Source organism: Antechinus flavipes, chromosome 2 (assembly GCF_016432865.1).
Source record: "Antechinus flavipes isolate AdamAnt ecotype Samford, QLD, Australia chromosome 2, AdamAnt_v2, whole genome shotgun sequence".
Taxonomy (NCBI): Eukaryota; Metazoa; Chordata; class Mammalia; order Dasyuromorphia; family Dasyuridae; genus Antechinus; species Antechinus flavipes.
The window spans coordinates 373,216,237-373,242,538 of NC_067399.1; the positions used below are offsets into that span (position 1 = coordinate 373,216,237).

Here is a 26,302-nt window from a genome sequence, read left to right on the forward strand (position 1 = left end):
GACCAAGCCTCATTCATTTTTGTATCTTCCTCCTGATTTGGAAGACCTATGGTATCTGTCTTAATAAATTGATGCTTGTTGAACTGCTCTTATTTTCACATCGTTTGAAATTCCTGAAGGGATTATCTGGATTTGAAACGACAGCTTCATGATAGTCACAAAAGTAACACTGGATCATCATCCTTCATGCATCTCCTCCTTCCTCCATCCCGCCTTCCCCCCTTATCAATAATTTCAGAATAAAACTTTACACAGGCTTGTTTATACAAGTAAATATTCCTGACAATTGTGCTTCTGCGCGTGTGTTCTGCCTTCTTTGTTCCACAAGAACTTCATTTTATTCTGCCCTGTATTTAAATATCTGAGAATATATTATATGCACATTTTATGTCAATAAACAATCAAATGAATTATTTGACTTATAAGACCTTAGAGGGGATCAAATCTCTGGTGCCACTTCACCTACTAACTGTACGATTTTGTTTGTCTGTGGGCTTCAGTTTCCTCCTCTTGAGCTAATTTTCTTAAGAGCCAATCGACAAGACACAATGATTGGTTGGCTGACCTGGCTAATTACAAATTATGAGAAATGCACTAGAGCTGTGATCACTTAATAAAAGTTATTCCAACAGCAACAGTAACATCTGCAAGAGTCCCTAATTACGAAGGCCTACAGAGCGGAGCGGAAAGCGACTTTTTTCCGATTCAGGGAACCTAGAAACCAGGGACAGGTGCTTAGCAACGGAGAAGGCGTGGAGCATAAGGTCTGTAGAGCGGTTCCGGTTGCGCCATGAAGCTAGGTGGGGCCACAATGAGGTCAGGCATAGACCGCTGGGGGATGGGGGGAGTGGGGGAAACAGCGAGAAAAAAGGGCTCGCGGGAGCGCAAAGCTTATGTGCGCGTGCGCAGATACCCTCCCGCCCTCTCGCCTGTCTATGGGAACTCGGGACCTTGGTGGTTGCCAGGGTGACAGCAATACAACATGGCGGCCGGACCTAGAGGCTCGCTACCGAGGGGGCTTTAGCCGAGGGTCCGCATCTGGGGACTCTGCCTCAGGGGACTTGGGGAGTGGAGAAGTCATCCTTCCCTCCCCTTTCCCCCTTTTCTTCCTCCGCCTCCGCCTCATATCGGCGAGTGGTCTCTAAGCCACCTCAGCCCTACCCAACCCAGCCCAGCCCGGCCTGGGCCTGCCCGGACGGGCCGGGGCTGAGGATGAAGAGTGAGTGAATTTAGCCTGACGGGCAGAGGGCTGGCAGGGCCCGAGAAGGGAGAAGCCTGGGCGGAGGTGGGGGGCGGCAGGAGACCGGGCTATAAGGATTCCCGTCTCCACCCTTCCTAGAGTTTGAACTGAAAGGGGTACGGATACGGGGGGAGGTGTCAAGCTAAAAGGGGAGCATGAAGCAGTTGTGGAGGAGGAAGGTCGCCTTAATGTTATGTTTTGTTTAATTTAACCTTCATGAAGTCCATGAAATTTAGAGTTTGAAGGGACTTCCGAGATCACACTCGTTCAACTCCTTCGTTTTTCTTGATCTTGGGATCGTAGAATTACATATTGAGAAACTGAGGCTGGAAAATGACATATCCTAGGGTGTGTTATAGTAAATAAATAGCAGAGCCGTGAATCTGACCCTAGTCTCCTGTCTCAGGGAGCAGCTCTGTTTTCCACAACTCCACATATTTATTAAGGCCTACTATTTGCTGATTACTGTGCTTGGTGTTAGAGGCAAATAGATAATGAAATCCGATAAAGCTGCTGCCTCCTTGGAATTGGCAATCTAGTATTTCTAGTTAAAAAACGACCCCTTATCATAAAAGAGTTTGGACTTTCCTCCCCCCCCCCCTTTTGTGGTGGTGGAATAGACAAGATTCGGTTATGCTTGGGGGGGGTTAAGGTATTGGAGCTCCTATTTTTATCAAGTTGGAGAAGCTAGGGATGGTATTTGTTTTTGTTTTATAAGATAATTGGTTTTTAAAAATGGAAAATAATTTATAAATCATCTCTTCATTAGAGCATAAACTTTCATTTCTCCCTACTATGACTCCCACCCTTCCTTTTTGCTATTCATGAGAGCAATCTTTTATTTGAGATAAATTTTTTCTGTGAGGTCTGAAAGAGCACTAGACCAACTTTCACATTTTATAGAGGAAGAAACAACTGTAATTTTGAAATTTTGTTTCAATACAAATTTATACTCAGTATTCTTAGAACAGAAATGTTAATTATGAACATTTATTAAAATTAAATCTGTTGTCGAATTTTAATAATGTGAATAGTTTACTCCTGTTTTTTCATAATCCAAACAATCCAGAAAATTTAACTAAATAGAATTATTTTCCGTAGTACTTAAACATAATAAACATAATTGCTGTTGACCTTGTAACACTGGAAAGATTCTGAAAGTGTACCTTTTGTCGGGTCAAAATATCTTTGAGAATTTGTCGTGGTATATGATGTAATCTGAGTATTAAAATGTCAGACAATTCTATTCTTCAGTCAAGGGGAAATGATTGTCATTTTTGCCTGTGTTGTATATCATTTACATCTTTTTTCTTTAATAGAATGAGGTACTTTAGAGATTATGTTACAATTTGTGTATCCAGAGTATTAGAACTCCTTCTGTTAAAACAGTATTGCAATATTAAGTCTAATAATAATACCAATAATAATAGTTGGTGTTTTTATAATACTTTGTCATTTTCAAATTATTTTGCATATATTAAAAGTTATGGCACAGGTAGCATAATAATTAACTTGGTGCTTTAAGGTTATAAAGTCCTTTAGGTATGTTAGCAGTTTTAGAGCAACTTTGTGAGATAGGCACTGTTTTCCCGATTTTATAGATGAGGAAACTGACTCACATAATTTTAGAATTATGAGAGTATCATTGACACATAATTTTAGAGTGGAAAGTATCTCACTGGCTGTCTTATTCCTACCTATACGTATAAGGAATTCCTCCTGTATATAACAAAAGGGATGTGTTCCTCTAGCTTCTGCTTCAAGTGGTATAATATTAAGAGAATACCAAGTTATTTGTAGACCATAATGGTTCAATTTAACATGAAACAATCATTTATCGCAGGACAAAGATTTCCCATTTATTATGTGAAATGACTCCGCCAGCCAAGTATGACTACAACAAGGCAGATTCATAAATGATTAAGCAAGGAGTTTCTGCATTGAGGGTACTTTTAAAGTCTCTGGGGAGAAAAGGAGCAAAGGCAGGTTCTGCCTGAGGAGAGGAACCAGGGAGGAGTTGGGGAGGAGCTAGGGAGAGATGGGGGAGGAAGCTAGGAAGAGCCAGGTGGACTCTACTAGGCTTGAAGACTGTCTCAGAGTTTAACCTGATTCTTTAACAATAGAGACTAGATGGATGGGATTAGAGTTACTGACCTTGGAGGCCAGATAAACTGATTAGAATCCTTACTCACATCAAAGGTGTGACTCTCATGGAAGCCCATTCAACTTTTGGACAGTTGAAAGCATCAAACATGAAGCCTGAATTTGCCTCTTTTTGACTTCTTTCTATTATTCTTAATTCTGCCTTTTTTTGGGCCAGATAGAATATGTCTAATCTTTCTTTTAAACTTGAAAACACCTATCTTGTGTTTGAGTTCCTTTTTCTTCAAGCTATATATCTCTGTCTGGTTCAACCAATCCTTCCCTATCGCAAAAAACAATCCTATGGCAAAAATTTAAGGTCCTTCCCCATCCAGGTAGCCCTTCTTTAAATCCTCTCTAACTAATCAAGATATTTTTAAAATTATAATGTCACAAATTAATCACAATATTGCAGATAAGGTTAGACGAAGGCAGAGTATAGAAGGTCAGTCACCTTATTCCTGGAAGCTAATACCAAGAGGAATAGGACTTCTAGAGATGAGGGTGTAGTGATTTTGAGTCAAAGATAGGAAGCCATACTGAAAGCAAAGAAATGTATTAGTATGCTAAGGAAGTCTAATCCCAGCTTCCTAGAGTATAGATTTAATTTTTTTATAAATTAAAAAAACCTTTTTTGTTATATTTTGAGTTCCATGTTATTTGCTTCCCTCCCCATCTCTGAAATAGAAAAGGCCATTTGATACAAATATATATGACATAGTTTCTCTGAAGGTAGATGACATCTTCTTTTATAAGTTCTTTCTATATTTGACTGTTCATATAACTCAGAACAGCTTAATCATTCATATTTACTTTTTAAACAGTATTGTTGTTACTAATGTACAACATTCTCTTGGTTTTGCTCATTTTACTCTTCATGATTTCCAGTATTCTCATGTTCTCTTAAAATCAACCTGTTCCTCATTTCATACAGCAGTTGATATTCTGTCACAATCATATGTCATAGCTTATTCAGCCATGCTCTAATTAATGGGCATCCCTTTACTTTCTAGTTCTTTGCCACCACAAAGAGAGCTGCTATATTTTAGAACATAGAGGTTCTTTTTGCTTTTCCCTGATGACTTTGGAAAATAGACATATTAGTGGTATTGCTAGGTCAAAGGATATACACATTTTTATGACTCATTGGCATAATTTCAAAATGGATGAATCAGTTCACAATTTTACCAACAGTGTATTAATGTACCAATTTTTCCATAATCCCCTTCAACACTTGTCATTTTCCCTTTCTGTCATTTTAGCTAATTTGAAATGTGTGAGATGCAAATTAAAACAACTTTTTAAATATCATTTCTCTAATCAGTAATGATTGAGAGCATTTTTTTCATATGACTACAAGTAGCTCTGATTTTTTTTTATCCAAAAGCTACCTATTCATATACTTAACCATTTTTAAATGAGAGTATGACTCCTTCTTATAAATTTGACAAAATTCTCTATATAATTGAGGTATGAGACCTTATCTGAGAAATTATCTATAAAATTTCCCCCCAATTTTCTGTTTTCCTTCTAATCTTGGCTGTATTTGGTTTTTTGTATTAAATTTTTTAATTTAATGTAACCAAAATTATTCATTTGAGAATTGGAAAATGAATAGATGCGCATTGGTTGGGGAATGCCTGAACAAGTTGTGCTATATTAAGATAATGGAATATTATTGTTCTATAAAAATGATGAACAAGCTAATTCTAGAAAGGCCTGGAAAGATTTACATGAACTGATGCTAAGCGAAACAAGCAGACCCAGGAATACATTGTACACAATAACAGCAAGAATGTGCCATGATCAACAATGTAAGACTGGGTTCTTCACAGTGGTTCGGTGATCCAAAGCAATTCCAATAGACTTTGGACAAAAATGCCATCTGCATCCAGAAAAAGAGCTAAGGAAACTGAATGTAAATCAACACATGCTGTATTTGCTTCTTTTTTCTGTGTTTTTTTTTTTTTTATTTTTCTGTCTCCTATGTTTTTTTCCTTTTACTCTGTTTTTCTCTCCCAACATGATTCATAAAGCAATATGTATTAAAAATAAATAAATTTACTAGAAAAAAGAAAGAAATTGTTCATTTGGAATCTCAGTGTCCTTCAAGTCTTGTTTATAAATTCTTCTGTTCATAAATTTGATAGATAATATAGTCAATTTACTTAGGCTATCTACCTTTCTGTCTAGCTTATGTCTCTACTTTGATCTCATGTGAATAAACAGTGTTAAGATTTGGTCTACAATTAGTTTCTGCCAGACTGTTTCCAGTTTTCCCAATAATTTTTACCAAACAGTAAATTACTGTAAAGATTTAAGCATCAGGGATAAGATTCACTTATTTGTACCTCTTTTTCCATTTGGTCAATTCTGCTTTTCAAGGCATTTTTCTCTTTATTGAACTTTTTTGGCCTCTTGTTACTTGGTCTATTCTATTTTTAAAAGCTTTTTTTTTTTAGTTTTTTTTGTGCCCTTTTTACCAAACTTTTGACTTTTTTTCCATGAATTTTTTGTATCACTCATTTCTCTTCCCAATTTTCCTCTACCCCTCTTACTCTACTTTTACTCTTACTTTCTACTCTCAAACTTCTCAATGGCCTAGAGTCATTGTATTTTTCTTTGAAGCTTTGAATGTAGTAGCACTGACTTTGTAGTCTTCAGAGTTTGTGTTTTAATCTTCCCTGACATCGCAGTAACTTTCTGTCATCAGTATCTTTTTCTGTTGCTTGCTCATTTTCCAATCAATTTCTTTATTTTTTTATTGCTAAAGTGAGCCTCTGCCCCTGGAGTAGAGGGATCACTGTCCCAAACTTAAGGTTTCTTATACAACTGTTTTCAGAAATAATTTTGGATATCTTTAATTTTCTGTTCTTCTAAGGTGGTATGATCTAGGGAAAAGCATAATTCTCCTGTATTGTGCTCTGGTCTATGAATGACCACTGATACTTTTTTCTACTCTTAACTGTGACCAGGTTTCCCACTCCTCTGTAGCCATAGTTAGTTTTTGTTTTTGTTTTTTTGCTAGTAGTGTTCTTGTCTTAAGACTGAGATCCAAGACTGTGATCCAGATTCAAGTATGAGCAGTGCAACAGAGGCCTGCCCATGGTGCAGCAAAGGGACTCCTATAATCTTGTGACCAGTTGTTTGACTTCTTACTAGCTATAGATTGATAATTCAGGAAATAGTCAATGCTGGCATTGATTCAGTTTTTCCCAAAGATTGTTCCTTGTTTGCTGAGACTCGGTTTGCATTAAATTGTGCTCCATTCTCACCCTGGTGCAAGTTACCTTTCCTGCCTACTTTTTAAGTTGTCTTGGGCTGGAAAACTGTTTCACTCTGTCCTTTTGTGGGTTTTGCTGTTTTAGAATTTGTTTTGAAGCATCATTTAAAAATATTTGTAGGGGTGTAGGGAAAAGTTCAGGCATAAGTTCCTACCATTTCTCTGCCATTTTGGCTACACCTCCAATTTCTTTGATATTCTTGACCTTTTGTTCTTCCAAATGAGTTTTTATTATTTTATGATTATTATAAATTTTTTATTTGTAATTTAATTGGAATGATATTGAATAATTAGATTAAGTACAATTGTCATTTTTATTATTTTGGCTTGACCTGCCCATGAACAATTAACACTTCTCCCATTATTTAAATCTGATTTTATTTGTATAAAAAGTTTTATAATTATGTGCCTGTGTCCTGTGTTTGTTTTGGTAGATATTCTGCCAGGTATTTTATATGTGGTTTATTTATGGTTATTTTAGTATTTATTTTTATCTGGTCTTTTGTTTTTTAGTATTTTGTTCCCCAATTGCATGTCTAGACAATTTTCAGCATTCATTTTTACAAGATTTTGAGTTCCAAGTTTTTCTTTCTCTTTCCTATCCCTTTTCTCTTCCTAAAATGGTAGGCAATTTGATATATGTAAAACAAATTTCCATATTAGTCATAGTTGTAAAAGAAGAAGCAGATTAAAAAGGGGGAAAAAACCATGAAAAAAAATGTCAGTGAAAAAAAGTATGTTTTGATCTGCATTCATATTCCCATCACTTTTTTCTCTAGATGTGGATAGCAGTTTTCCTTCATGAGTGCTTTGTACTTGTCTTGGATCATTTGTGTTGCTGAAAAGAGCTGAGTCATTTATATAGTTGCTAATACTGTGTACAATGGTTTTTTGGTACTCCTTTCACTTTCTACCAATTTGTATAAATCTTTCCAGATTTTTCTTAAATCTGCCTGTTCATCATTTCTTATTGCCCAGTAGTATTCCATTATATTTTTGTACCACAACTTGTACAGCCATTCCCCAATTGATGGGAATCCCCTCAATTTCCAAAATTTTGCCATCACAAAAAAGGCCAATATAAGTATTTTTGCATATATACTTTTCTCTTTTTTGTGACTTCTTTGGGATATAGACCTAGTAATGCTGGGTCAAAGGATATGCACAGTTTGATTGCCCTTTGTTCATAGTTTTAAATTGCCTTCCAGAATGGCTGGATTAGTTCACAGTTCTATCACCAAAGCATTTTTCCCACTTCCTCTCCAACAGTTTTTTTTGTTGTTGTTGTTGTAATATTAGCCAATTTGACAGGTGTGGGATGGTACCTCAGAATTGTTTTAATTTGCAATTTTGCTAATCATAAGTAATATAAGGCATATCGTCATATGCCTATAGATAACTTTAATTTCTTCACCTGAAACTTGCTGTTTATATCCTTTGACCACTTATCAATTGGGGAATGGATTGTATTCTTATAAATTCGACTCATTTCTCTGTATTTTTAGAAATGAGACCTTTATCAGACATACTTACTGTAAAGATTGTTTCTTGGCTTTCTGCTTTCTGCTTTGGTTGTATTGGTTTTGTTTGTGCTAAGACTTACATTTTGTAAGGCTCTTTATCTCTTTTTTGGTCATGAATTCTTTCCTTCTCCATAGTTTGAATAAGTAGACTATTCCTTGCTATTCTATTTGCTATTGATGTTGCTATTGTCTAAATTTGCAATTTAAATTGCAATATTGATATTGCTATAGACATCCTTAGCCAGTAATTATAGTAATAATTGTAGAGGGCTGGAAGTAAATAAGTCCATAAACAGCAAAAGTCCAATACAGGTCTTATTGAAATCTACTCTCTGTTAGAGCTTTGATTTAGACTGTATGTCTGATATTGATTCAGACTCACCATCTTTCAAATAAACAATTATAAAAATAGACCTGTTAAATTTTGATAAAGAATGTCTGCAATTAGAACAAAAGCATTCTTTACATTGAATCAAAGACATTCTTGGACAAGGAATAAAGTGTTTTAACTGTACAATGAATCAAAGACATACTTGAGGTAAATATCTTGGTATGATAATTTCTGTTCTGTAGTGATAAACATCACAACTGTTTACAATTCTATTGGTGTTACTGAGCATCACAACTGTGCTATTAGCAATTCTGTGATGATGGGCATCTTGGTATTAATAGTTAAGGTAGACACAGAAATGTCAAAGTGTGGATTGTGTATTGACTCTGAAAAGCAAATGATGCTAGTGACACCAGATTGAAAAGTATAAAACACTGGCTGTCAGATTAATAAAATGAAGACTGCAAAGATAACTCCCTTCTGGCCTCTCAGTCTCACACTTAGTCTTTCATTGGAATGGGATTCCAGAAGATAATTTTAATGATTACTACTTTATAATATAGTTTGAGATCTGGTATTGTTAGGATACCTTTTGTTTATTTGTTTTGTTTTTTCATTAATTCTCTTGATATTCTTGATCTTTTGTTTTTCCATATGAATTTTGTTATTATATTTTTCTAGTTCTATAACTTTTTGGTAGTTTGGTATGGTACTGAATAAGAAAATTGTCTTAGGTAGAATTGTCATTTTTATTATATTGGCATATATCTATGAGCAATTTATAGTTTTCCAATGATTTTGACATTGTTTGAAAAGTGTTTTATGAAACAAGTTTGTGTTCCTCTGGTTGCTGGGTTTGTCTTGGCAGGTAGACTTCTAAGTATTTTATATTGATTACAGTTATTTTGAAATGGAATTTTTCTTTCTGTCTCTTGCTGCTGGCCTTTAGTGGTCACATGAAGAAATGCTGATGATTTATGTGGATTTATTTTATAATTTACAACTTTGCTATAGTTGTTAATTATTTTAGATAGTTTTTAGTTTATTGTCTAGGGTTCTCTATAAATATACCATCATATCATTTACAAAGTGCCATAGTTTTGTTTTCTCATTTTCTGTTCCAATTTCTTAAGATTTCTTTTCATTTCTAGTACTACATTAAATTATAGTGGTGGTAGTGGGCTTTCTTATATGCCTCCTGATCATATTGGGAAGGTTTCTAGCTCATCCCATTATAGATAATGTTTGTTGATTGTTTTAGATAGATATTGCTTATCATTTTAAGGAATGCTCCCTTTATTCCTCCATTCTCTGATGTGTGTGTGGTTTGTTTTTTTTTTTTTTAATAGGAATGGATATTGTGTTTTGTCAAAAGTTTTTTCAGCATGTATTGAAATTATATGATTTCTCTTGGTTTTGTTAATTGATATGGTCAATTATGTTGATAGTTTTCCTAATATTGAACTAACCTTGCATTCCCGGGATAAATCTTAGTCTATAATCCTTGTGATATATTGTTGTAATTGCCTTGTTAGTATCTTGTTTATAAATACTAATAAGTATTTGTTTACAAATTTGTTTTTGTATTGATATTCATTAAGTAAATTGGTCTGTAATTTTCTTTCTCTGTTTTAGCTCTTCTTGGTTTAGGTATCAATACCATATTTATGTCATTAACAGAGTTTTGTAGGAGTTCTTTGCCTATTTTTCCAATTTATATAGCATTGGAATTAATTGTTTATATGTTTGGTAGAATTCACTTGTGAACTCTTCTGGCTCAAGGGATTTTTTTCTTAGGGATTTTAATAATGGGTTGTTCAATTTCTTTTTCTAAATTGGGTTATGTAGGCATTCTATTTCCTGTACTGTGAAGTGGAGTGTTCTCTTCTTTTTCTAAAATATAATTGTTCTCTGTGAGCAGGTTTCTTGGGGAGGTTTCTGGAGACAGCCTTAGTTTTGGTTCAATGTAATAATCACCCCAAATATAGCCAGGAGTTAAAATCCAGTCCTTTATTGTGTCCTTCAAAGTATTAGCTTCAGCCCCTAGCTCCCTCCAAATGTCTCCAGCCAGCACCAAGGTGAAAGTTGGAATGAATCTGTCTTGCCTCCGAGAGAGGGCTTCTGTGTTTGGCCCTGAGAGCTTCTTTGCTTATATGCTGTACACTGAGTACACACCAATCATTTTATCACTGGGAACCATTATTTGTTGTAGGATTAAATCAATTCTAAACTAGATTTAAACATTGTCTCCTTAATTCCACTTAATACCTTGTTTCAAGTTTTGGCCCATAACATCTCCTTGTAAGATCAGATCAATCATACTGAACCATGCTAAATTAGATAATTATTGTCTCTATCAAGCCTAATGACTTAACAGTTTGTAATGATTCCAACAGTGAAGGAAATCCAAAATGCGGGCAGGCAAAAATATAGGGATTGGGAATTCAATGTAATGGTTCTTAGTTATCTCCCAGAGTTCTTTTGCTGGGTGTAGCTGGTTCAGTTCATTACTGCTCCATTGAAACGGATTTGGTTCATCTCATTGCTGAAGATGGCCAGATCCATTAGAATTGATCATCATATAGTATTGTTGTTGAAGTATATAATGATCTCCTGGCCCTGCTCATTTCACTCAGCATCAGTTCATGTAAGTCTCTCCAGGCCTTTCTGAAATCATCCTGTTGGTTATTTCTTACCGAACAATAATATTCCCTAATATTCATATACCACAATTTATTCAGCCATTCTCCAATTGATGGACATCTATTCATAACTCACTTCTTTAAGAATTTGGATGCTCTACCTCTTTGTATTAAACATATATGTTTAAAATAAACTGTGGTTTGTGACTTTATATAGGGTCTCTTAACTGAATACGAGGGTCATAAAATTATTAATTATAAGCAAATGTTTGATTTGCATACATATTTTTAATTCCTCTGGGGTCATGTAAAAATTTCTCAAGCAAAAAGATGTTGTGAGTGGAAAAAATTTAAGAAGCACTTATGGTCCTTTTAACAAGATGCAGTTTCCTTTCTTATTTCTTTTAATTAGACCTAGTTTTGCTTTTATTTTGTCTGAGAGCAGGATTGCTACCCCTTACCTTTACTTTGTATGTGTCTCTCTGCTTCAAATGTGTTTTTCGTAAACATATTGTGAGATTCTTATTTTTGATTCACTGCTATTTGCTTCCTTTTCATGGGAGTGTTCATCCCTTTCGCATTCAAGTTATTACTGTGTTTTTCCTTCTGTTTGTCCTCTCTCTCCTTTTACCCTTTCCCTCCTCAACTTTGTTTTTCTTTATCACCTCCCCCAATCTGTCCCTTCTTTTGTCCCCCCTCAAATTCACCTTATAGCCATATCCTCTGCCTATGTAAATTCTTTTTAGCTGTTATATTAATGGTACAGTTTTTTTAGTGTATTTAAATTTTTAAAATTTTAAACTTAAATATGTGAGAAAATTAAAAACAAAACAAAACATGTGCACAACAGACTATAAGAGAGGATTCAATATAAAACAACAAATTTCCATTTCAAGAAAACTTATATAATCAATACTACATATTGGTTTCAAAGCTGCCCAGCTCTTTGCTTCCTTAATGGCTTTCATTTGTTCATTTTTGTGCATTTTTATTTTTTTCCCCTTGTGCACTTTTTCTTTTCCTTCTATCTTTTCATCACCCTCCATCCTCCTCCAAAAAGAAAGCTACAATTAAGTATGGCTATATATACACACACATATACTTATATATAGATATCTATAATCATACACGTACATATCTATATAACAATTATATATATATGTAAGATCATATTTCTATTTGTCCTCTCTTGCCCTGAAGAAAGATAGCATCTTCCTTCATAGTCCAAGTTTTTACATGCTTTTCTAAATCAACCAGCTCTTATACTTATACTATACATAGATAGTATGTAATAAAAGATTATCTATGAAAATTCCACCTCATCCCCAATTTTTAGCATCCTTTCTATTCTTGGCTACATAGGTTTGATTCATATAAGAAGATTTTTATTTAAAATAATTATTAATTATCCTTTTTATACTTCAACAATGCTCTTCCTTATAAATATAGTTTAAGGCCTAACAGTATTGAATTTACTTTTTAAACTTCTTTTTTTTTCATAATTTCTTTGAAGTTCCTGACCTTTTACTCTTCCAAATGAACTGTTATTATTTTTTATATTTAAGTAAATTATTTTTTAGTAATTTAATTGAGATGTGACATTGAATAAATAAGTTAGGCAAAGTTGTTATTTTAAAAAATATGTTGGCACAAATATTATTTCAGTTTATATAAAAATGTTTTATGGAAAAATATATATTGTTCTTGGTTAGGCGGAACTAATATAATAAACATGATAAATATGACAATTCTGCCTAAATTGGCTTGTTCAGTGCCATACCAATCAAACTGTCAAAATATTATTTTATAGAACTAGAAAAAATAATAATAAAATTCATCTGGAAGAACAAAGGGTCAAGAATATCAAGAAAATTAATGAAAAAAATACAAAAGATGGTGGCTATTATTATAAAGAAATCATCAAAACCATGTGGTACTGGCTAAGAAATAGAATGATGGCTCACTGGAATAGACATGACACAATAAGCAAGACCTGTAGCAATCTAGTATTTAATAAACCCTCAAACTCCAGCGTCTGGAATAAGAACTCACTATTTCATAAAAGTTGCCAGGAAACTGGAAAATAATATGTCAGAAATTCAACATAGACTTACATCTCACATCCCATACCAAAGTAAGGTCAAAATAGACTCATGATTTGGGCATAAAGGATGATACCATGAAAAAATTAGGAGAACAAGGGACAAGTTACCTATCAGATCTTTGGAGAAGGGAGGAATTTATGAGCAAAGAACTAGAAAACATTATGAAAAGCAAAATGGACAACTTTGATTACATTAAATTAGAAAGGTTTTATACAAACCCTTTGTTTTGCAAACAACAAACAGAAACAAAATTAAAAGGGAAATACAAAACTGAGGAAAAAATCTTTACAGCCAATATTTCTGATAAAGGTCTCATTTCTAAAATAAAGAACTGTGTCAGATTTATAAGACATGTATGTCATTCCCCAATTGATAAAATGGTCAAAGAATATGAACAGACAATTTTCAGATGATGAAATTAAAGCCATCTCTAGTTATATGAAAAAATGCTCTGAATCACTATTGATCAGAGAAATGCAAATTAAGACAATTCTGAGATACCACTACACACCTGTCAGATTAGCTAAAATGACAGGAAAAGATGATGACAAATGTTGGAGGGGATGTGGGAAAACAGGAACACTGATACATTGTTGGTGGAACTGTGAACAGATCCAACCATTCTGGAGAGCAATTTGGACCTATCCCCAAAGGGCTACAAAACTGTGCATATCCTTTGACCCAGCAGTGCCATTACTAGGTCTGTTTCCTAAAGAAATTGTAAAGGAGAGAAAAGGACTTACACATGACTAAAAATGTTTCTACCAGCTTTTTTTTTGATGTTAGCAAGGAACTGGAAACTAAGTAGATGACCATCCATTAGGGAATGACTGAACAAGCTGTGGTACGTGTATGTAATGGAATATTATTGTTCTATAAGAAACGATGAACGAGCTGATTATAGAAAGGCCTGGAAAGATTTACATGAATTGATGCTGAGTGAAATAAGTAGAACCAGGAAAATATTGTACACAATTAACAGCAAGAATGTGCAATGATCAGCTATGAAAGACTTGATTCTTTTTAGTAGTTCAGTGATCCAAAGCAATCCTAATAGACTTTGGACAGAAAATGCCATCTGCATCCAGAAAAAGAACTAAGGAAACTGAATGTAAATAAACACATGCTATGTTCACTTCTTTCTGTTTTTTTTCTCTCTCCCATGGTTTTTTCCATTTGATCTGATTTTTCTCTCCCAACACAATTCATAAACAATGTACATTAAAAATAAATAAATTTAAAAAAGTTTTATGTTTATGTTTATGGAGTTCTTTTATATGTTTTGGCAGGCATATACCCTGTTATTTTATACTGTTTAGTTATTTTAAGTGATCTATAACAATTTTTAATAATATTACTGACACAGTATAGTTTCTCTATTTTCACTTTTAATTAAATCTGTAGAGGGCTGAAACTCTTGAGTCTTTGCACTGAGGTCGGTTCAAGTACTTAGGGCTAATTATCGATTGGCCAATACTCTATGGGCATGTCCTTGGGGAATGGCCCTTCCCACTATCCTGTGCTGGCTTGATAATTATAGAGAATTGTAGAAGGGACTAGGGAGTGGAGTAAGAGTAGCCAGGGTCACTCTTTGGGCGGGAGACAAAGAAGGAAGGTTGCAGAGATTCTGCTTCCATCCAATTCAATCTTACCAAGTACCAATCAAGACCAAGAATAAAGACTGAGGACTTTTGCTTATCCTGACTCTGACTGATTCTAAGATATCCAGGATGCTAACGTAAATCTCACATAAATCTCTATTTCTATTCTCTATTTCAAATTGGTTAACTTTAACTTTGACTTTCTATTCTTAGCCTATCTACTCTTCTAATAGGTACTCCCTTATCCTGTTCCCCCTACCCTTACCCCCTTGCCCTCTTATTTCTTTCTGAACACTCTCTGTCTGTCTCTCTCTGTCTCTTTCCTTCCTTCCCTTCCTCCCCCTCCTTTTCTCTCTGTGAATGTATATGTGTGTATAAATAAAAAAAATGTTCTCTTTAACTCATTCAGGTTTAGAATAAGATTCCAGTACTACACATATACCCTCTTCCCCTTCCCCCACCCCTGTACTAGTTGCTTCTGTATCCCTTTTTCCTTTTATGCCTTAATTGTATGAGATGATTACTCTTTTTTTTCAGTTTTTCCTTTTATGCCTTATTTATATGAGATAATTATTTATTTTTATCTCTGTACTCTGTTGGAATCCTTACTAACTGCTAACTAATTAGAGTTGATCTAATCTTACAAGAAGATTTTGGCCAGAACTTGAAACAAGGTACTAAGTAGAACTAATTAATACAAGGCTTGTGTTCACACCTTTACTCATTGGAGTCCACAAGTATGCTAGCTTCACAAAGTACACTTTCTAACTTCGAGGGAGTCCACACCTCCCTTAAAGCTCTTTGGGCCAGAGAGCACTATGGGAGAAAACCCATAATCCCATTCTCTCAGAAGGTTCACATATAAGGCGAGACAGCCATTCCAGAATACATTTTTTCCTCTTGGCTGGCTGGTCGCAGAAGAGAGTTCAGCTGGACTCGAGAGGAGCAACTCTGGTGGCAGACGAAGGGTTTTCAGAGGATACAGCTACGAGTGGAGAGTTCAGTGGACAACCAGATTCATCTTCATCTCATACCACTGTAGTTGGTGGCTGGGCTCCCCAGAAGGAGACAAGAGAGACATTCCATCTCTGTGTTGGTTGGAGGCTGAAGAAAGCAGAGGCAGAGGCTGAAGGACAGAACCTTTGGATTTGGAGACATCCGAAGGGCTCCAAGCCTCTAAACTGGCTGTGCTTTGAGAAGAACAAGAACTCCAACATTTGAACCCAGGTGAACCTCCCAGCACAACCAGAACAAAGCCTTACGCCTTACCCAGTGCTTGTGGCTAGGATTCTCTTAAAGGCCATTAATCGAGCAGTACAATTATCTGGGACAAGACCTGACAAGATGTACACCTTTTATACAAATGCACAAATTAATGTATGCTGTGAAACCATCCCAGAGTGGCAAATTTTATTGGCCATGGCTCCAAATTTTACACATGGATCTCCATTAAAGATAACCAGACTACTGCATAATTGGCAAATGGATTTTTGAGGAGAAGGTTTCTAAGGTTCCTCTTGAAGGACCAACTATTTTTACAGACGCAGCCAAACAAAATATTTGTGCTGTATACTCTCATGATTTAACCGTAAAAAGAGTAGTCAGAACTCCTTTTCAGTCCATTCAGCAGAACGAATTATATGCGATCATGCTAGCTCTCGCTTATTACCCAGGCAACATAAATATAATATCTGATTCAGCCTATTCAGTAGGTGTGGTACAAAGAATTGCCACAGCCCAAATAAAATTTGCAGCTTCTAATATATATCAGCTCTTTAAGGAACTTCAAGAGCAAGTGAGAAAGCATCCAGGAAAGATTTATATCCTGCATGTCCACTCACATAGTGGACTTCCAGGTCCTATTTTTGATGGAAATTCCAAGGCAGATAGCCTTTTAACTATGTTGGCCAGTACACCTTTATTTCAGGAAGCCCAGGAATCCCATTCTAAATACCATCAGGCTGCTCGAGCTTTGCGTTTACAGTTTGGGATTACAAAAGAAGAAGCTAGGAGCATAGTGAAAAGCTGTACAGCTTGCCTTCCCTTCCACGCTCCTACACTGCCTCCAGGGAAGAACCCTTGTGGTTTGAGACCCAATGAAATCTGGCAAATGGATGCGACTCATTATAAATCTTTTGGTCGTCTGTCTTTTATCCACGTTGTGGTAGACACCTTTTCAGGATTCACTTTTGCCATACCAGCAGCAAAAGAGACAGCCTGAGTGGTCACTGAATTCCTCATTCAAGCATTCGCAATTATGGGTGTGCCACAAGAAATAAAAACAGATAATGGACCGGCATATACCTCCAAACATTTTGAACACTTTTGTGCACAGTATAAGATTTTACACACTACTGGCATACCCTTTAATCCTCAAGGTCAAGCAATAGTAGAAAGAAGAAACAGAGACATTAAGACACTCCTCCAAAAACAAAAGAAAGGGGGAGCCACGGGTAACCCTAGAGAACTTCTAAATTTAGTTCTCTATACCATTAATTTTTTAATCTTTGATAAAGATGCACTGGCTCCAGCAGACAGGTTGTATAACCCACCAGAAGAGCAGTGTCCAGTGCGAGCAGCTCCACTATCTTTAGATAATCGCCAGGTGATGTGGAGAGATCCAGAAAGTGGTGAATGGAAGGGACCAGATAGGCTAACTGCTTGGGGGAGAGGATTTGCTTGCATCTCTACATGTGGAGAAGGAATCAGATGGGTGCTGATGAGCCGCATTCGCCTTGTCCATTGCAGAGAGATGGAGCAGACCCTTGAAACAAAGGAGAAGACTCAAGAAATATCGGGTGGTTCTGTTGCTGATTGTGCTCACCATTGAAAGAGCATAGCTGACAAGGAGACTGTTAAAAAGACTTTTAAAATCTTCAGGGATCATTGGATTTCCTAACACAAGATGAAACTGTTTTAGTTCTTGAAAAACCAGCGAGAATCATTGGATTCCTTAAGATGAAAAATTGTTGATGAGACTTTTGCAGTACTTCAGGGCTTACAGAAACTATTGGATTCCTGGCACATGAACTAATGGACAATGAATTCCTTATGGACTATTTCTAGGACTTATGGACATGTGTAAATTTTCAGGTTGATTCATGTTGTTACATTACTACTAGTCAATACAAAGTTATTATTAAATAAAATAAAATTTAAAAAAAATTAAAAAAATAAAAAATGATTGAAAAAAAAAAACATTACTACTAGCCTGTGTTATATTGCTATGTGCTTTTGCAAATTATGTATAATGCCTCCCATATTGATGGATTTATGTATACCATGTATATCTGTTACAAAGTTCTGGCCCATATTGATGGATTTATGTGTCCCCCTTCAGAAACCCACTAATCTGATTAGATTTCCTATTTCCTTTGGTGTTTTCATCTAACAAAAGAAAGGGGGAGATGTTGGAATCCTTACTAATTGCTAACTTACTAACTAATTAGAGTTGATCTAATCTTACAAGAAGATTTTGGCCAGAACCTGAAACAAGGTACTAAGTAGAACTAATTAATACAAAGCTTGTGTTCACACCTTTACTCATTGGAGTCCACAAGTATGCTAGCTTCACAAAGTACACTTTCTAACTTCAAGGGAGTCCACACCTCCCTTAAAGCTCTTTGGGCCAGAGAGCACTATGGGAGAAAACCCATAATCCCATTCTCTCAGAAGGTTCACATATAAGGCGAGACAGCCATTCCAGAATACATTTTTTCCTCTTGGCTGGCTGGTCGCAGAAGAGAGTTCAGCTGGACTCGAGAGGAGCGACTCTGGTGGCAGACGAAGGGTTTTCAGAGGATACAGCTACGAGTGGAGAGTTCAGTGAACAACCAGATTCATCTTCATCTCATACCACTGTAGTTGGTGGCTGGGCTCCCCAGAAGGAGACAAGAGAGACATTCCATCTCTGTGTTGGTTGGAGGCTGAAGAAAGCAGAGGCAGAGGCTGAAAGACAGAACCTTTGGATTTGGAGACATCCGAAGGGCTCCAAGCCTCTAAACCGGCTGTGCTTTGAGAAGAACAAGAACTCCAACATTTGAACCTATAACAGTACTCAGTATTAGTTTTCATCCCATCATATTTCAACTCAACCCAAGCCATTATTTCAAATTACTCAAATAATGATGGTAACATAAGAGTACCACTAATACTTTCACATATATGAAGTAAGCAATGTGACCTTACTGAATCCCTTATATTTCTCCTAGATGTTTCCTTAAGTTCTAGGGTTTTGTTTTTTTGTTTGTTTTTTTTACAAAAGCCTTTAAGTCTTTCTCCTGGATATTTCCTTAAATTCTGGGGTTTTGTTTGTTTGTTTGTTTGGTTTTTTACAAAAGCCTTTAAGTCTTTCAGTTCATTAAATGTCTATTTTTTTTTCTTTTTCATTCAAGATTATATTAAACTTTTTGGGGAGTTACCCTTGGTCATGACCCTAGTTTTTTTGTTCTACACATATTCCCAGACCTGTGGTCCTTAAGTAGCTGCTAGGTCTCGAGTAATCTTTATTTTGCTCTGTGATAGTTAAATTTTTTTTTCTTATTGCTTCCAGTAATTTTTTCTTAATTTGGAAGCTTTGAAACTTGACCATGATATTTCTGTAAGTTTTCTTCCTAGGGGTTCTTTCAGGTGGTGATCAGTACATTTCTTCTATTTCTGCTTTGCCTTCTTGTTTTAGACTTCAGGGTGATTTTCCTTGATAATTTCTTATAATGTCAAGATTCTTTTTCTTTCTTTTATCATATTTTTCAGTACCCCAATTATTCTTACATCATTTCTCCTCTATTCTCTTTTTCTTCTCTATTGGGTTTTTAGATGTTTCATTTTCTCTTCTATTTTTTCATTCTTTTAATTTTGTTATTCCTTGCCCTATCTAATTTTCAAAGAATTGTATTCTTTGTTAAGTTTTTGATTCTCTATTTCAAATTGGTTGATTTTCTTGTCATCATTTTCTTGATTTGTTTGGACTGCTCTTTTTTTTTCTTTTATCTCAAATCACTTTCATTTTTGTTTATACCTTTTAGCAAATGTAAGTTCTTCAGGTCATGGGGTCATAGCATTTTTCATCTCTAAATTACCAAGAAGCTAGATTACAGCCATACAAAGACAAGTCATCAAGTCTAATCCCCTTATTAGGTTAGGAAATTGGATTAGGAAACTGAGAGCCAAAGACAGTAAGCAAATTGCCCACACATCTTGGTTGTTAGGTCAGGGTTAGAATCCAGATCTTTTTTTGACTCCAAAACAGTGAATTCTCATATTTCTTACCATGCTGCCTTTCCAAAGGACTTTATAAATCAAATTTGGTCTTTTACAGGCAGGAATACAAAGGATTGGAGAGATCAAATGATTTGTAAAAGACCAAGTGGCTAATGATAAGTTGGAAGGTCTGAGCTTTAAACTGCACACAGTCTCGCTGAAAATTCATGCAATGCAGCCCTCTTCAATAGTGAAGATCACAACTATCAATTTCATTACAATGACCACATCTATATGCATGTGATGTGTTTTATCAGTTATCCAACACAAGAGCTCACATGTCTAAGGTTTACTACATACTTCCCTTACAACCATCCAATGAGGTAAGGTGTATTCCAGACCTTATTATATAATTGGGGGGAATTTTCCTCAGTCTCTTTTATTTGATTTTTAAAGTCCTTTTAATGTTCTTCCAAGAACTCTTTTTGTGCTGGGTACTATTTGACATTTCTCATTGAAAAAGTGGCTTTTTTTTTTTTTTTTTTAAAGATCCATTATCTTTCTCTAGAATATAGATCTTCTCTGTCCCCATAATAACTCTCTGTGGTTTGGTTCTTTCTCCTTTGCTTACTAATTTTTATTATTTATTTATTATTAGTTTGCTTCTATCAGCTATTAATAGTGTAATCAAGTTAGAGTTCTGAGGTATACAGAATGTCTCAAGTCTCAGATCCTTCTCACAGTTGTTTTGTGTAGTGTTCCTTGACAGTGGAAAGTTTTCAGAAATCTTCTATTCTGTGGTGAAATCCTGACACTGAGAGATGAAAATTTCTAAGCCTGAGACTGCCTCTCCAATTGGCTGCTCTCAGGGCTTGTTGTTTTATTGATTCTACAGAGTTGTCCTGGAGATGCATTCAGGCCAAACTTCTATCCTTGGAAGTCGGGTCTTTCTTGGTATCTTCCCAGATTGCTTTAGGATGAGGAACTGCTTTACCCCATATTTATTTCTGTTGTTCTGTAGCAATGTTTTGTCTATTTTGTGGAGGAAATTTGGAGGGTGAAAAGTTTTCTGATCCCCTTCTGCCATCTTCTGAGAATTCTGTAGAGGCATGTTTTTTAAAAAAATTACAAATATCCCTTGTTGGAATATAAACAGTTTAGTCCTGTTGAATCTCTTAATGTTTTCTTTCCCCCTTTTCTCTTTTTAGGCTTTTTTTTTTTTTTTTTTCAGATCTTGATATTGGTGATCACATTTTTGTTCAATTCTGGTCTTCTTCTTATGAAACCTTGAAAAATCTATTTCATTAAATGACCATTTTTTCCCTTGAAGTATTTGCTTAATTTTGCCTGTTATTCTTGTGGGAATCCTTTTTTAATAGTTATTTTAATTGAAATATTGCTTACTATTCTTTCCAAATTTATTTTTGTAAGATTTTGTGTTTCAGATTTTTCTCTGTCCCTCATACTTTCTCCTTCCAAAAGATAGCATTTTGATATAGTTTATTATGTACAGTCTTTTAAAATATATTTTCCTATTTGTCATATTGTTCAAGAAAAATCAGAGGAAAGAGAAAAAACCATGAAAAAGAAAAAACAAACAAATCATCTTATTATTTCTTCTTCCAGGGCTTTGCTGATGACATAGTTGATGATTTATGTGATTTTATTTCATGTTCTAGTTTGCTAAAGTTATTGTTTTAATTAGCTTTTTAGTTGAATCTCTAGGCTTTTCCAAGTATACCATCATATCATCTGCAAAAAAGAGATAGTTTTATTACCTCTTTGCCCATTCTCACTCCTTCAATTTATTTTTCTTCACTTATTGCTATCGCTAGCATTTCTAGTACAATATTGAATAGTATTAATGATAATAGGCATCCTTGTTTCACTCCTGATCTTGTTGGGAAGGCTTCTAGCTTATTTCCATTACAGATAATATTTGCTGATAATTTTAGGGAGATGCTTTTTATCATTTTAAGGAAAAATACATTTATACATATGCTTTCAAATGTTTTCAGTAGGAATGATGATTGTGTTTCATCAAAGGCTTTTCCTGCATCTATCAATATAATTATATGAGTTTTGTTACTTTTCTTTTTGATATAATCAATTATGTTAATGGTTTTCATTATGTTAAATAAGCCCTGAATTCATGGTATAAATTCCAATTGGTCACGAATAATATATATTGTTGTATTCTCCTAGCTAGTATTTATTTAGGATTTTTGTATCACTATACATCAATGGAATTAGTGGTCTATAATTTTCTTCCTTTATTTTTGCTTTTCTTGGTTTCGGTATTATCATCACATTTGTTTTATAGAAGTCTTTCTTTTTCTATTATTTCAGATAATTTATTTAATATTGGAATTAGTTGATTTTTTAAAATGTTTGGTGGAATTCACTTTTGTAAATCCACGTGGTCCTGATGGTTTTTCCTTAGGGAACTCTCCTAAGGTGTATTCCTTTCCTTCTAAAATTCCTTTTTCTAAAATTGATTTATTTATATATTCTATTTCCTCTGTTAATCTAGGAAGTTTATATTTTTTAAAAGTAGTCTTCCATTTCACTTAAATTGCTAAATTTATTGGCATATAAATTGAGCAAAATAACTCCTGATAGTTGCGTTTAATTTCTTCATCTTTAGTGTGTATTTATCATTTTTATTTTTAATAATAGTGATTTGGTTTTCTTCTCACTTTCAAAAAATCATATTAACCAATGGTTTATCCATTTTATTAATTTTTTCATAAACCCAACTCCTAATTTTATTTATTTTTTACATGTTCAATTTTGTTAATCTCATTTTTAATTCTCAGGATTTCATAGGTGCTTAATAGGGGATTTTTAATTTGCTCTTTTCCAATTGCATATTCAGTTCATTGATCTGTACCTTCTCTATTTTATTGATGTAAGTATTGAGATAAATTTTCTTCTCATTGTTGCTTTTGCTGTATCCTATAAGTTTTGACATACTGTCTCCTCATTCCCTTTAATAAAGTTATTATTTCTGTTACTTTTTCTTTAACCTACTCATTTTTTAAGATTAAATTAATTTGTAATCTGTGTTTTCATGGTTGTTTATTAAATGTAATTCTTATTGTGTTATGATATGACAAAGTATATAATGTATCTGCTTTTCTGCATTTAAGCATAAAAATGTTATGGTTAATTTTTGTAAAGATGCTATGAGCTTCAAAAGGTAAATTCCTCATTTCTTTAGTTCTTGCCAGAAGTTTATCATAGCTTCATTATTTATTATTATTATTATTATATTACTATTATTACTATTATATTATATTCTATTAATGAAGTCTTTAACTTCTTATTTATTTTTTGATTAGATTTATCTAGTTCTGAAAGGGGAATGTTGAAATTTTTTTTTATATATTTAATTTTAATAACCTAAAGTTTTTTTTTTATTATTATAGCTTTTTATTTGCAAGATATATGCATGGGTAATTTTTCAGCATTGATAATTACAAACATTTTGTTCCAATTTTTCCCCTCCTTCCTCCCACCCCCTCCCCCAGACGGCAGGTTGACCAAGACATGTAAAATATGTTAAAGTATAAGTTAAATACAATATATGTATACATGTCCATAAAGTTATTTTGCTGTACAAAAAAAATTGGACTTTGAAATATTGTACAATTAGCCTGTGAAGGAAATCAAAAATGCAGGTGGGCAAGAATAGAGGGATTGGGAATTCAATGTAATGATTCTTAGTCATCTCCCAGAGTTCTTTCAGTGTGTGTAGCTGGTTCAGTTCATTATTGCTCCATTGGAACTGATTTGGTTCATCTCATTGCTGAAGATGGCCAGGTCCATCAGAATTGATCATCATATAGTATTGTTGTTGAAGTATATAATGATTTCCTGGTCCTGCTCATTTCACTCAGCATCAGTTCATGCAAGTCTCTCCGGGCCTTTCTGAAATTTTCCTGCTGGTCATTTCTTACAAAACAATGATATTCCATAATATTCATATACCACAATTTATTCAGCCATTCTCCAATTGATGGGCATCCACTCAGTTTCCAGTTTCTGGCCACTACAAAGAGGGCTGCTACAAACATTCTTGCACATACAGGTCCCTTTCCCTTCTTTAAGATCTCTTTGGGACATAACACTGCTGCATCAAAAGGTATGCACAGTTTGATAACTTTTTTTTTTTTTTTTAATTTGCTGAGGCAATTGGGGTTAAGTGACCTGCCCAGGGTCACACAGCTAGGAAGTGTTAAGTGTCTGAGACTAGATTTGAACTCAGGTCCTCCTGACTTCAAGGCTGGTGCTCTATCCACTGTACTATCTAGCTGCCCCCAGTTTGATAACTTTTTGAGCATAGTTCCAAATCACTCTCCAGAATGGCTAGATGTATTCACAATTCCACCAACAGTGTATCAGTGTCCCAGTTTTCCCACATCCTCTCCAGTAATCCGCATTATCTTTCCCTGTCATTCTAGGCAGTCTGACAGAATGTTGAAATTTTTCACTAGTTTTGCTGTCTATTTCCATCTATAATTTATTTTTTTCTTTAAAAATATGAATGCTTCAGCATTTGTTGCATACATGGTCAGTATTGATATTACCATTAGTAATAGTACCATTGTATCTTTGAACATAATATAATTTCCCTACTTATCTCTTAATATTTTAGTTTTAGCTATGAGATCATGATTGCTACCTTTTTAAAATCTCAGCTAACATAATAAATTCTACTCTTCCTTTATTTTTACTCTTATGTTTCTCATTTTAAAATGTCTTTCTTGTAAACCTATTTTTGATCTATTCTGCTATTCATTTCTATTTTATTGGTGAATTCATCAAATTTATATTTGATGTTATAATTGCTAGTTGTGTATTTCCATCCTATTTTTCCTCACTGTTTATTATTCTTTCTCTCTTTTTACCCTTTCCCTCCTCAGAAATTTAGCTTACTTCTGACTACTGCCTGCCTAATCTTCTAAATCTAATCTATCCCTTCCTTATCCAGTTCTCTTGCCCTCCTTGTTCTTAATCTGCACATCCTTCTAAGATTCCCTTCTGTTTCTTTGTAAATTAAAAAAAAAATTATACTTACTAAATGAATATTATTTCTTCTTTAACCCAATTCTTTTAAGAATAAAGTTTCCGTACTGCCAGCACTTCTTGTCTTTCCCTTCAGTGTAATAATTTTTCTATTCATGCCTCTTTTGCATGAAATAATATTGCTTCATTGTTCCATTTGCTCTTTCCATCCAATTTTATTTTTTAGGATTATCCTATCATAATCAATTCACTCCCAAGTCTTCAATCTGTGTATTTTTTTTAAACTACCAGTAATGATAATTGTTACAAATGTCATGTTCCCATATAAGAAGTAAACAACTTAACCTTATTAAATCTCTCATAATTAGTCTTTCATGTTTACCTTCTTATGTTTCTTCTGATCCTTGTAAGTCAAATTTTCTTTTTTTCCTCGCAATAGTATTTTATTTTTACAAATACATGTAAAGATAGTTTTCAACATTCACTTTGGCAAAACTTTGTGTTCTGACTTTTTTCTCCCTTCTTCACCCATTTCCTCCCTCCTCAAAACAGCAAGCAATCTTATATAGTTTAAACATGAACAATCCTAAACATATTTCCTTATTTGTTATGTTGTGCAAGAAAAATAAGACCAAAAGGGGAAAAAAATATGAGAAGGAAAAAGCAAGCAAACAAACAAAAAAAGTATAAATATTATGCTTCAATTCAGTCTCCTTAGTTTTCTTTCTGCATGTGGATAATATTTTCCACCCCAGGTCTATTAAAATTGTCCTGGATCACTGCATTGCTGAGAAGAACTGGGTCCCTTATAGTTGATCATCATATAATCTTGTTGATGTGTACAATGTTCTCCTGGTTCATCTCACTTCACTCAGCATCAGTTCATGTAAGTATAAATTAAATTTTCTTTTCAATTCTGATCTTTTGTTCAAGAATATATGAAAGTCCTTTAGTTCATTATATATCCATTTTTCCTTGCAGGATTACATTTAGCTTTGCTGGGTAGATTATTCTTGGTTGCAGACTTAGTTCCTTTGCCTTTCAGGATATTATATTCTATGCTTTTTGTTCTTTTAATGGGAAAACTTCAAATTCTTGTATTATTTTGACTGTAGGGCCACATTATTTAAGTTATTTTCTAGCTGCTTGTAATATTTTCTCCTTGAGCCCAGAGAGCTTTGAAACTTCACAGAAATATAGTGTAT

At 34.4% G+C, this 26,302-nt stretch overlaps 1 protein-coding gene across 6 annotated transcripts in view; it reads left to right on the top strand.

Annotated features, from left to right (window-relative positions):
* Nucleotides 1–951: 951 nt before the first annotated feature.
* The window catches only part of MOK (MOK protein kinase), a 94,804-nt gene continuing 69,453 nt past the window's right edge, over nucleotides 952–26,302 (top strand). The window contains exon 1 of one of the 6 annotated variants that reach the window (XM_051978345.1): nucleotides 952–1,219. In XM_051978345.1, the coding sequence (XP_051834305.1) occupies nucleotides 1,213–1,219 (7 nt within the window). In that variant the 5' untranslated portion in view covers nucleotides 952–1,212. Of the gene's footprint in view, nucleotides 1,220–20,373; nucleotides 20,450–25,842; nucleotides 25,984–26,302 lie in introns of those variants that run through there. The other 5 variants (XM_051978342.1, XM_051978341.1, XM_051978347.1 and 2 more) reach the window with 5 other exon arrangements.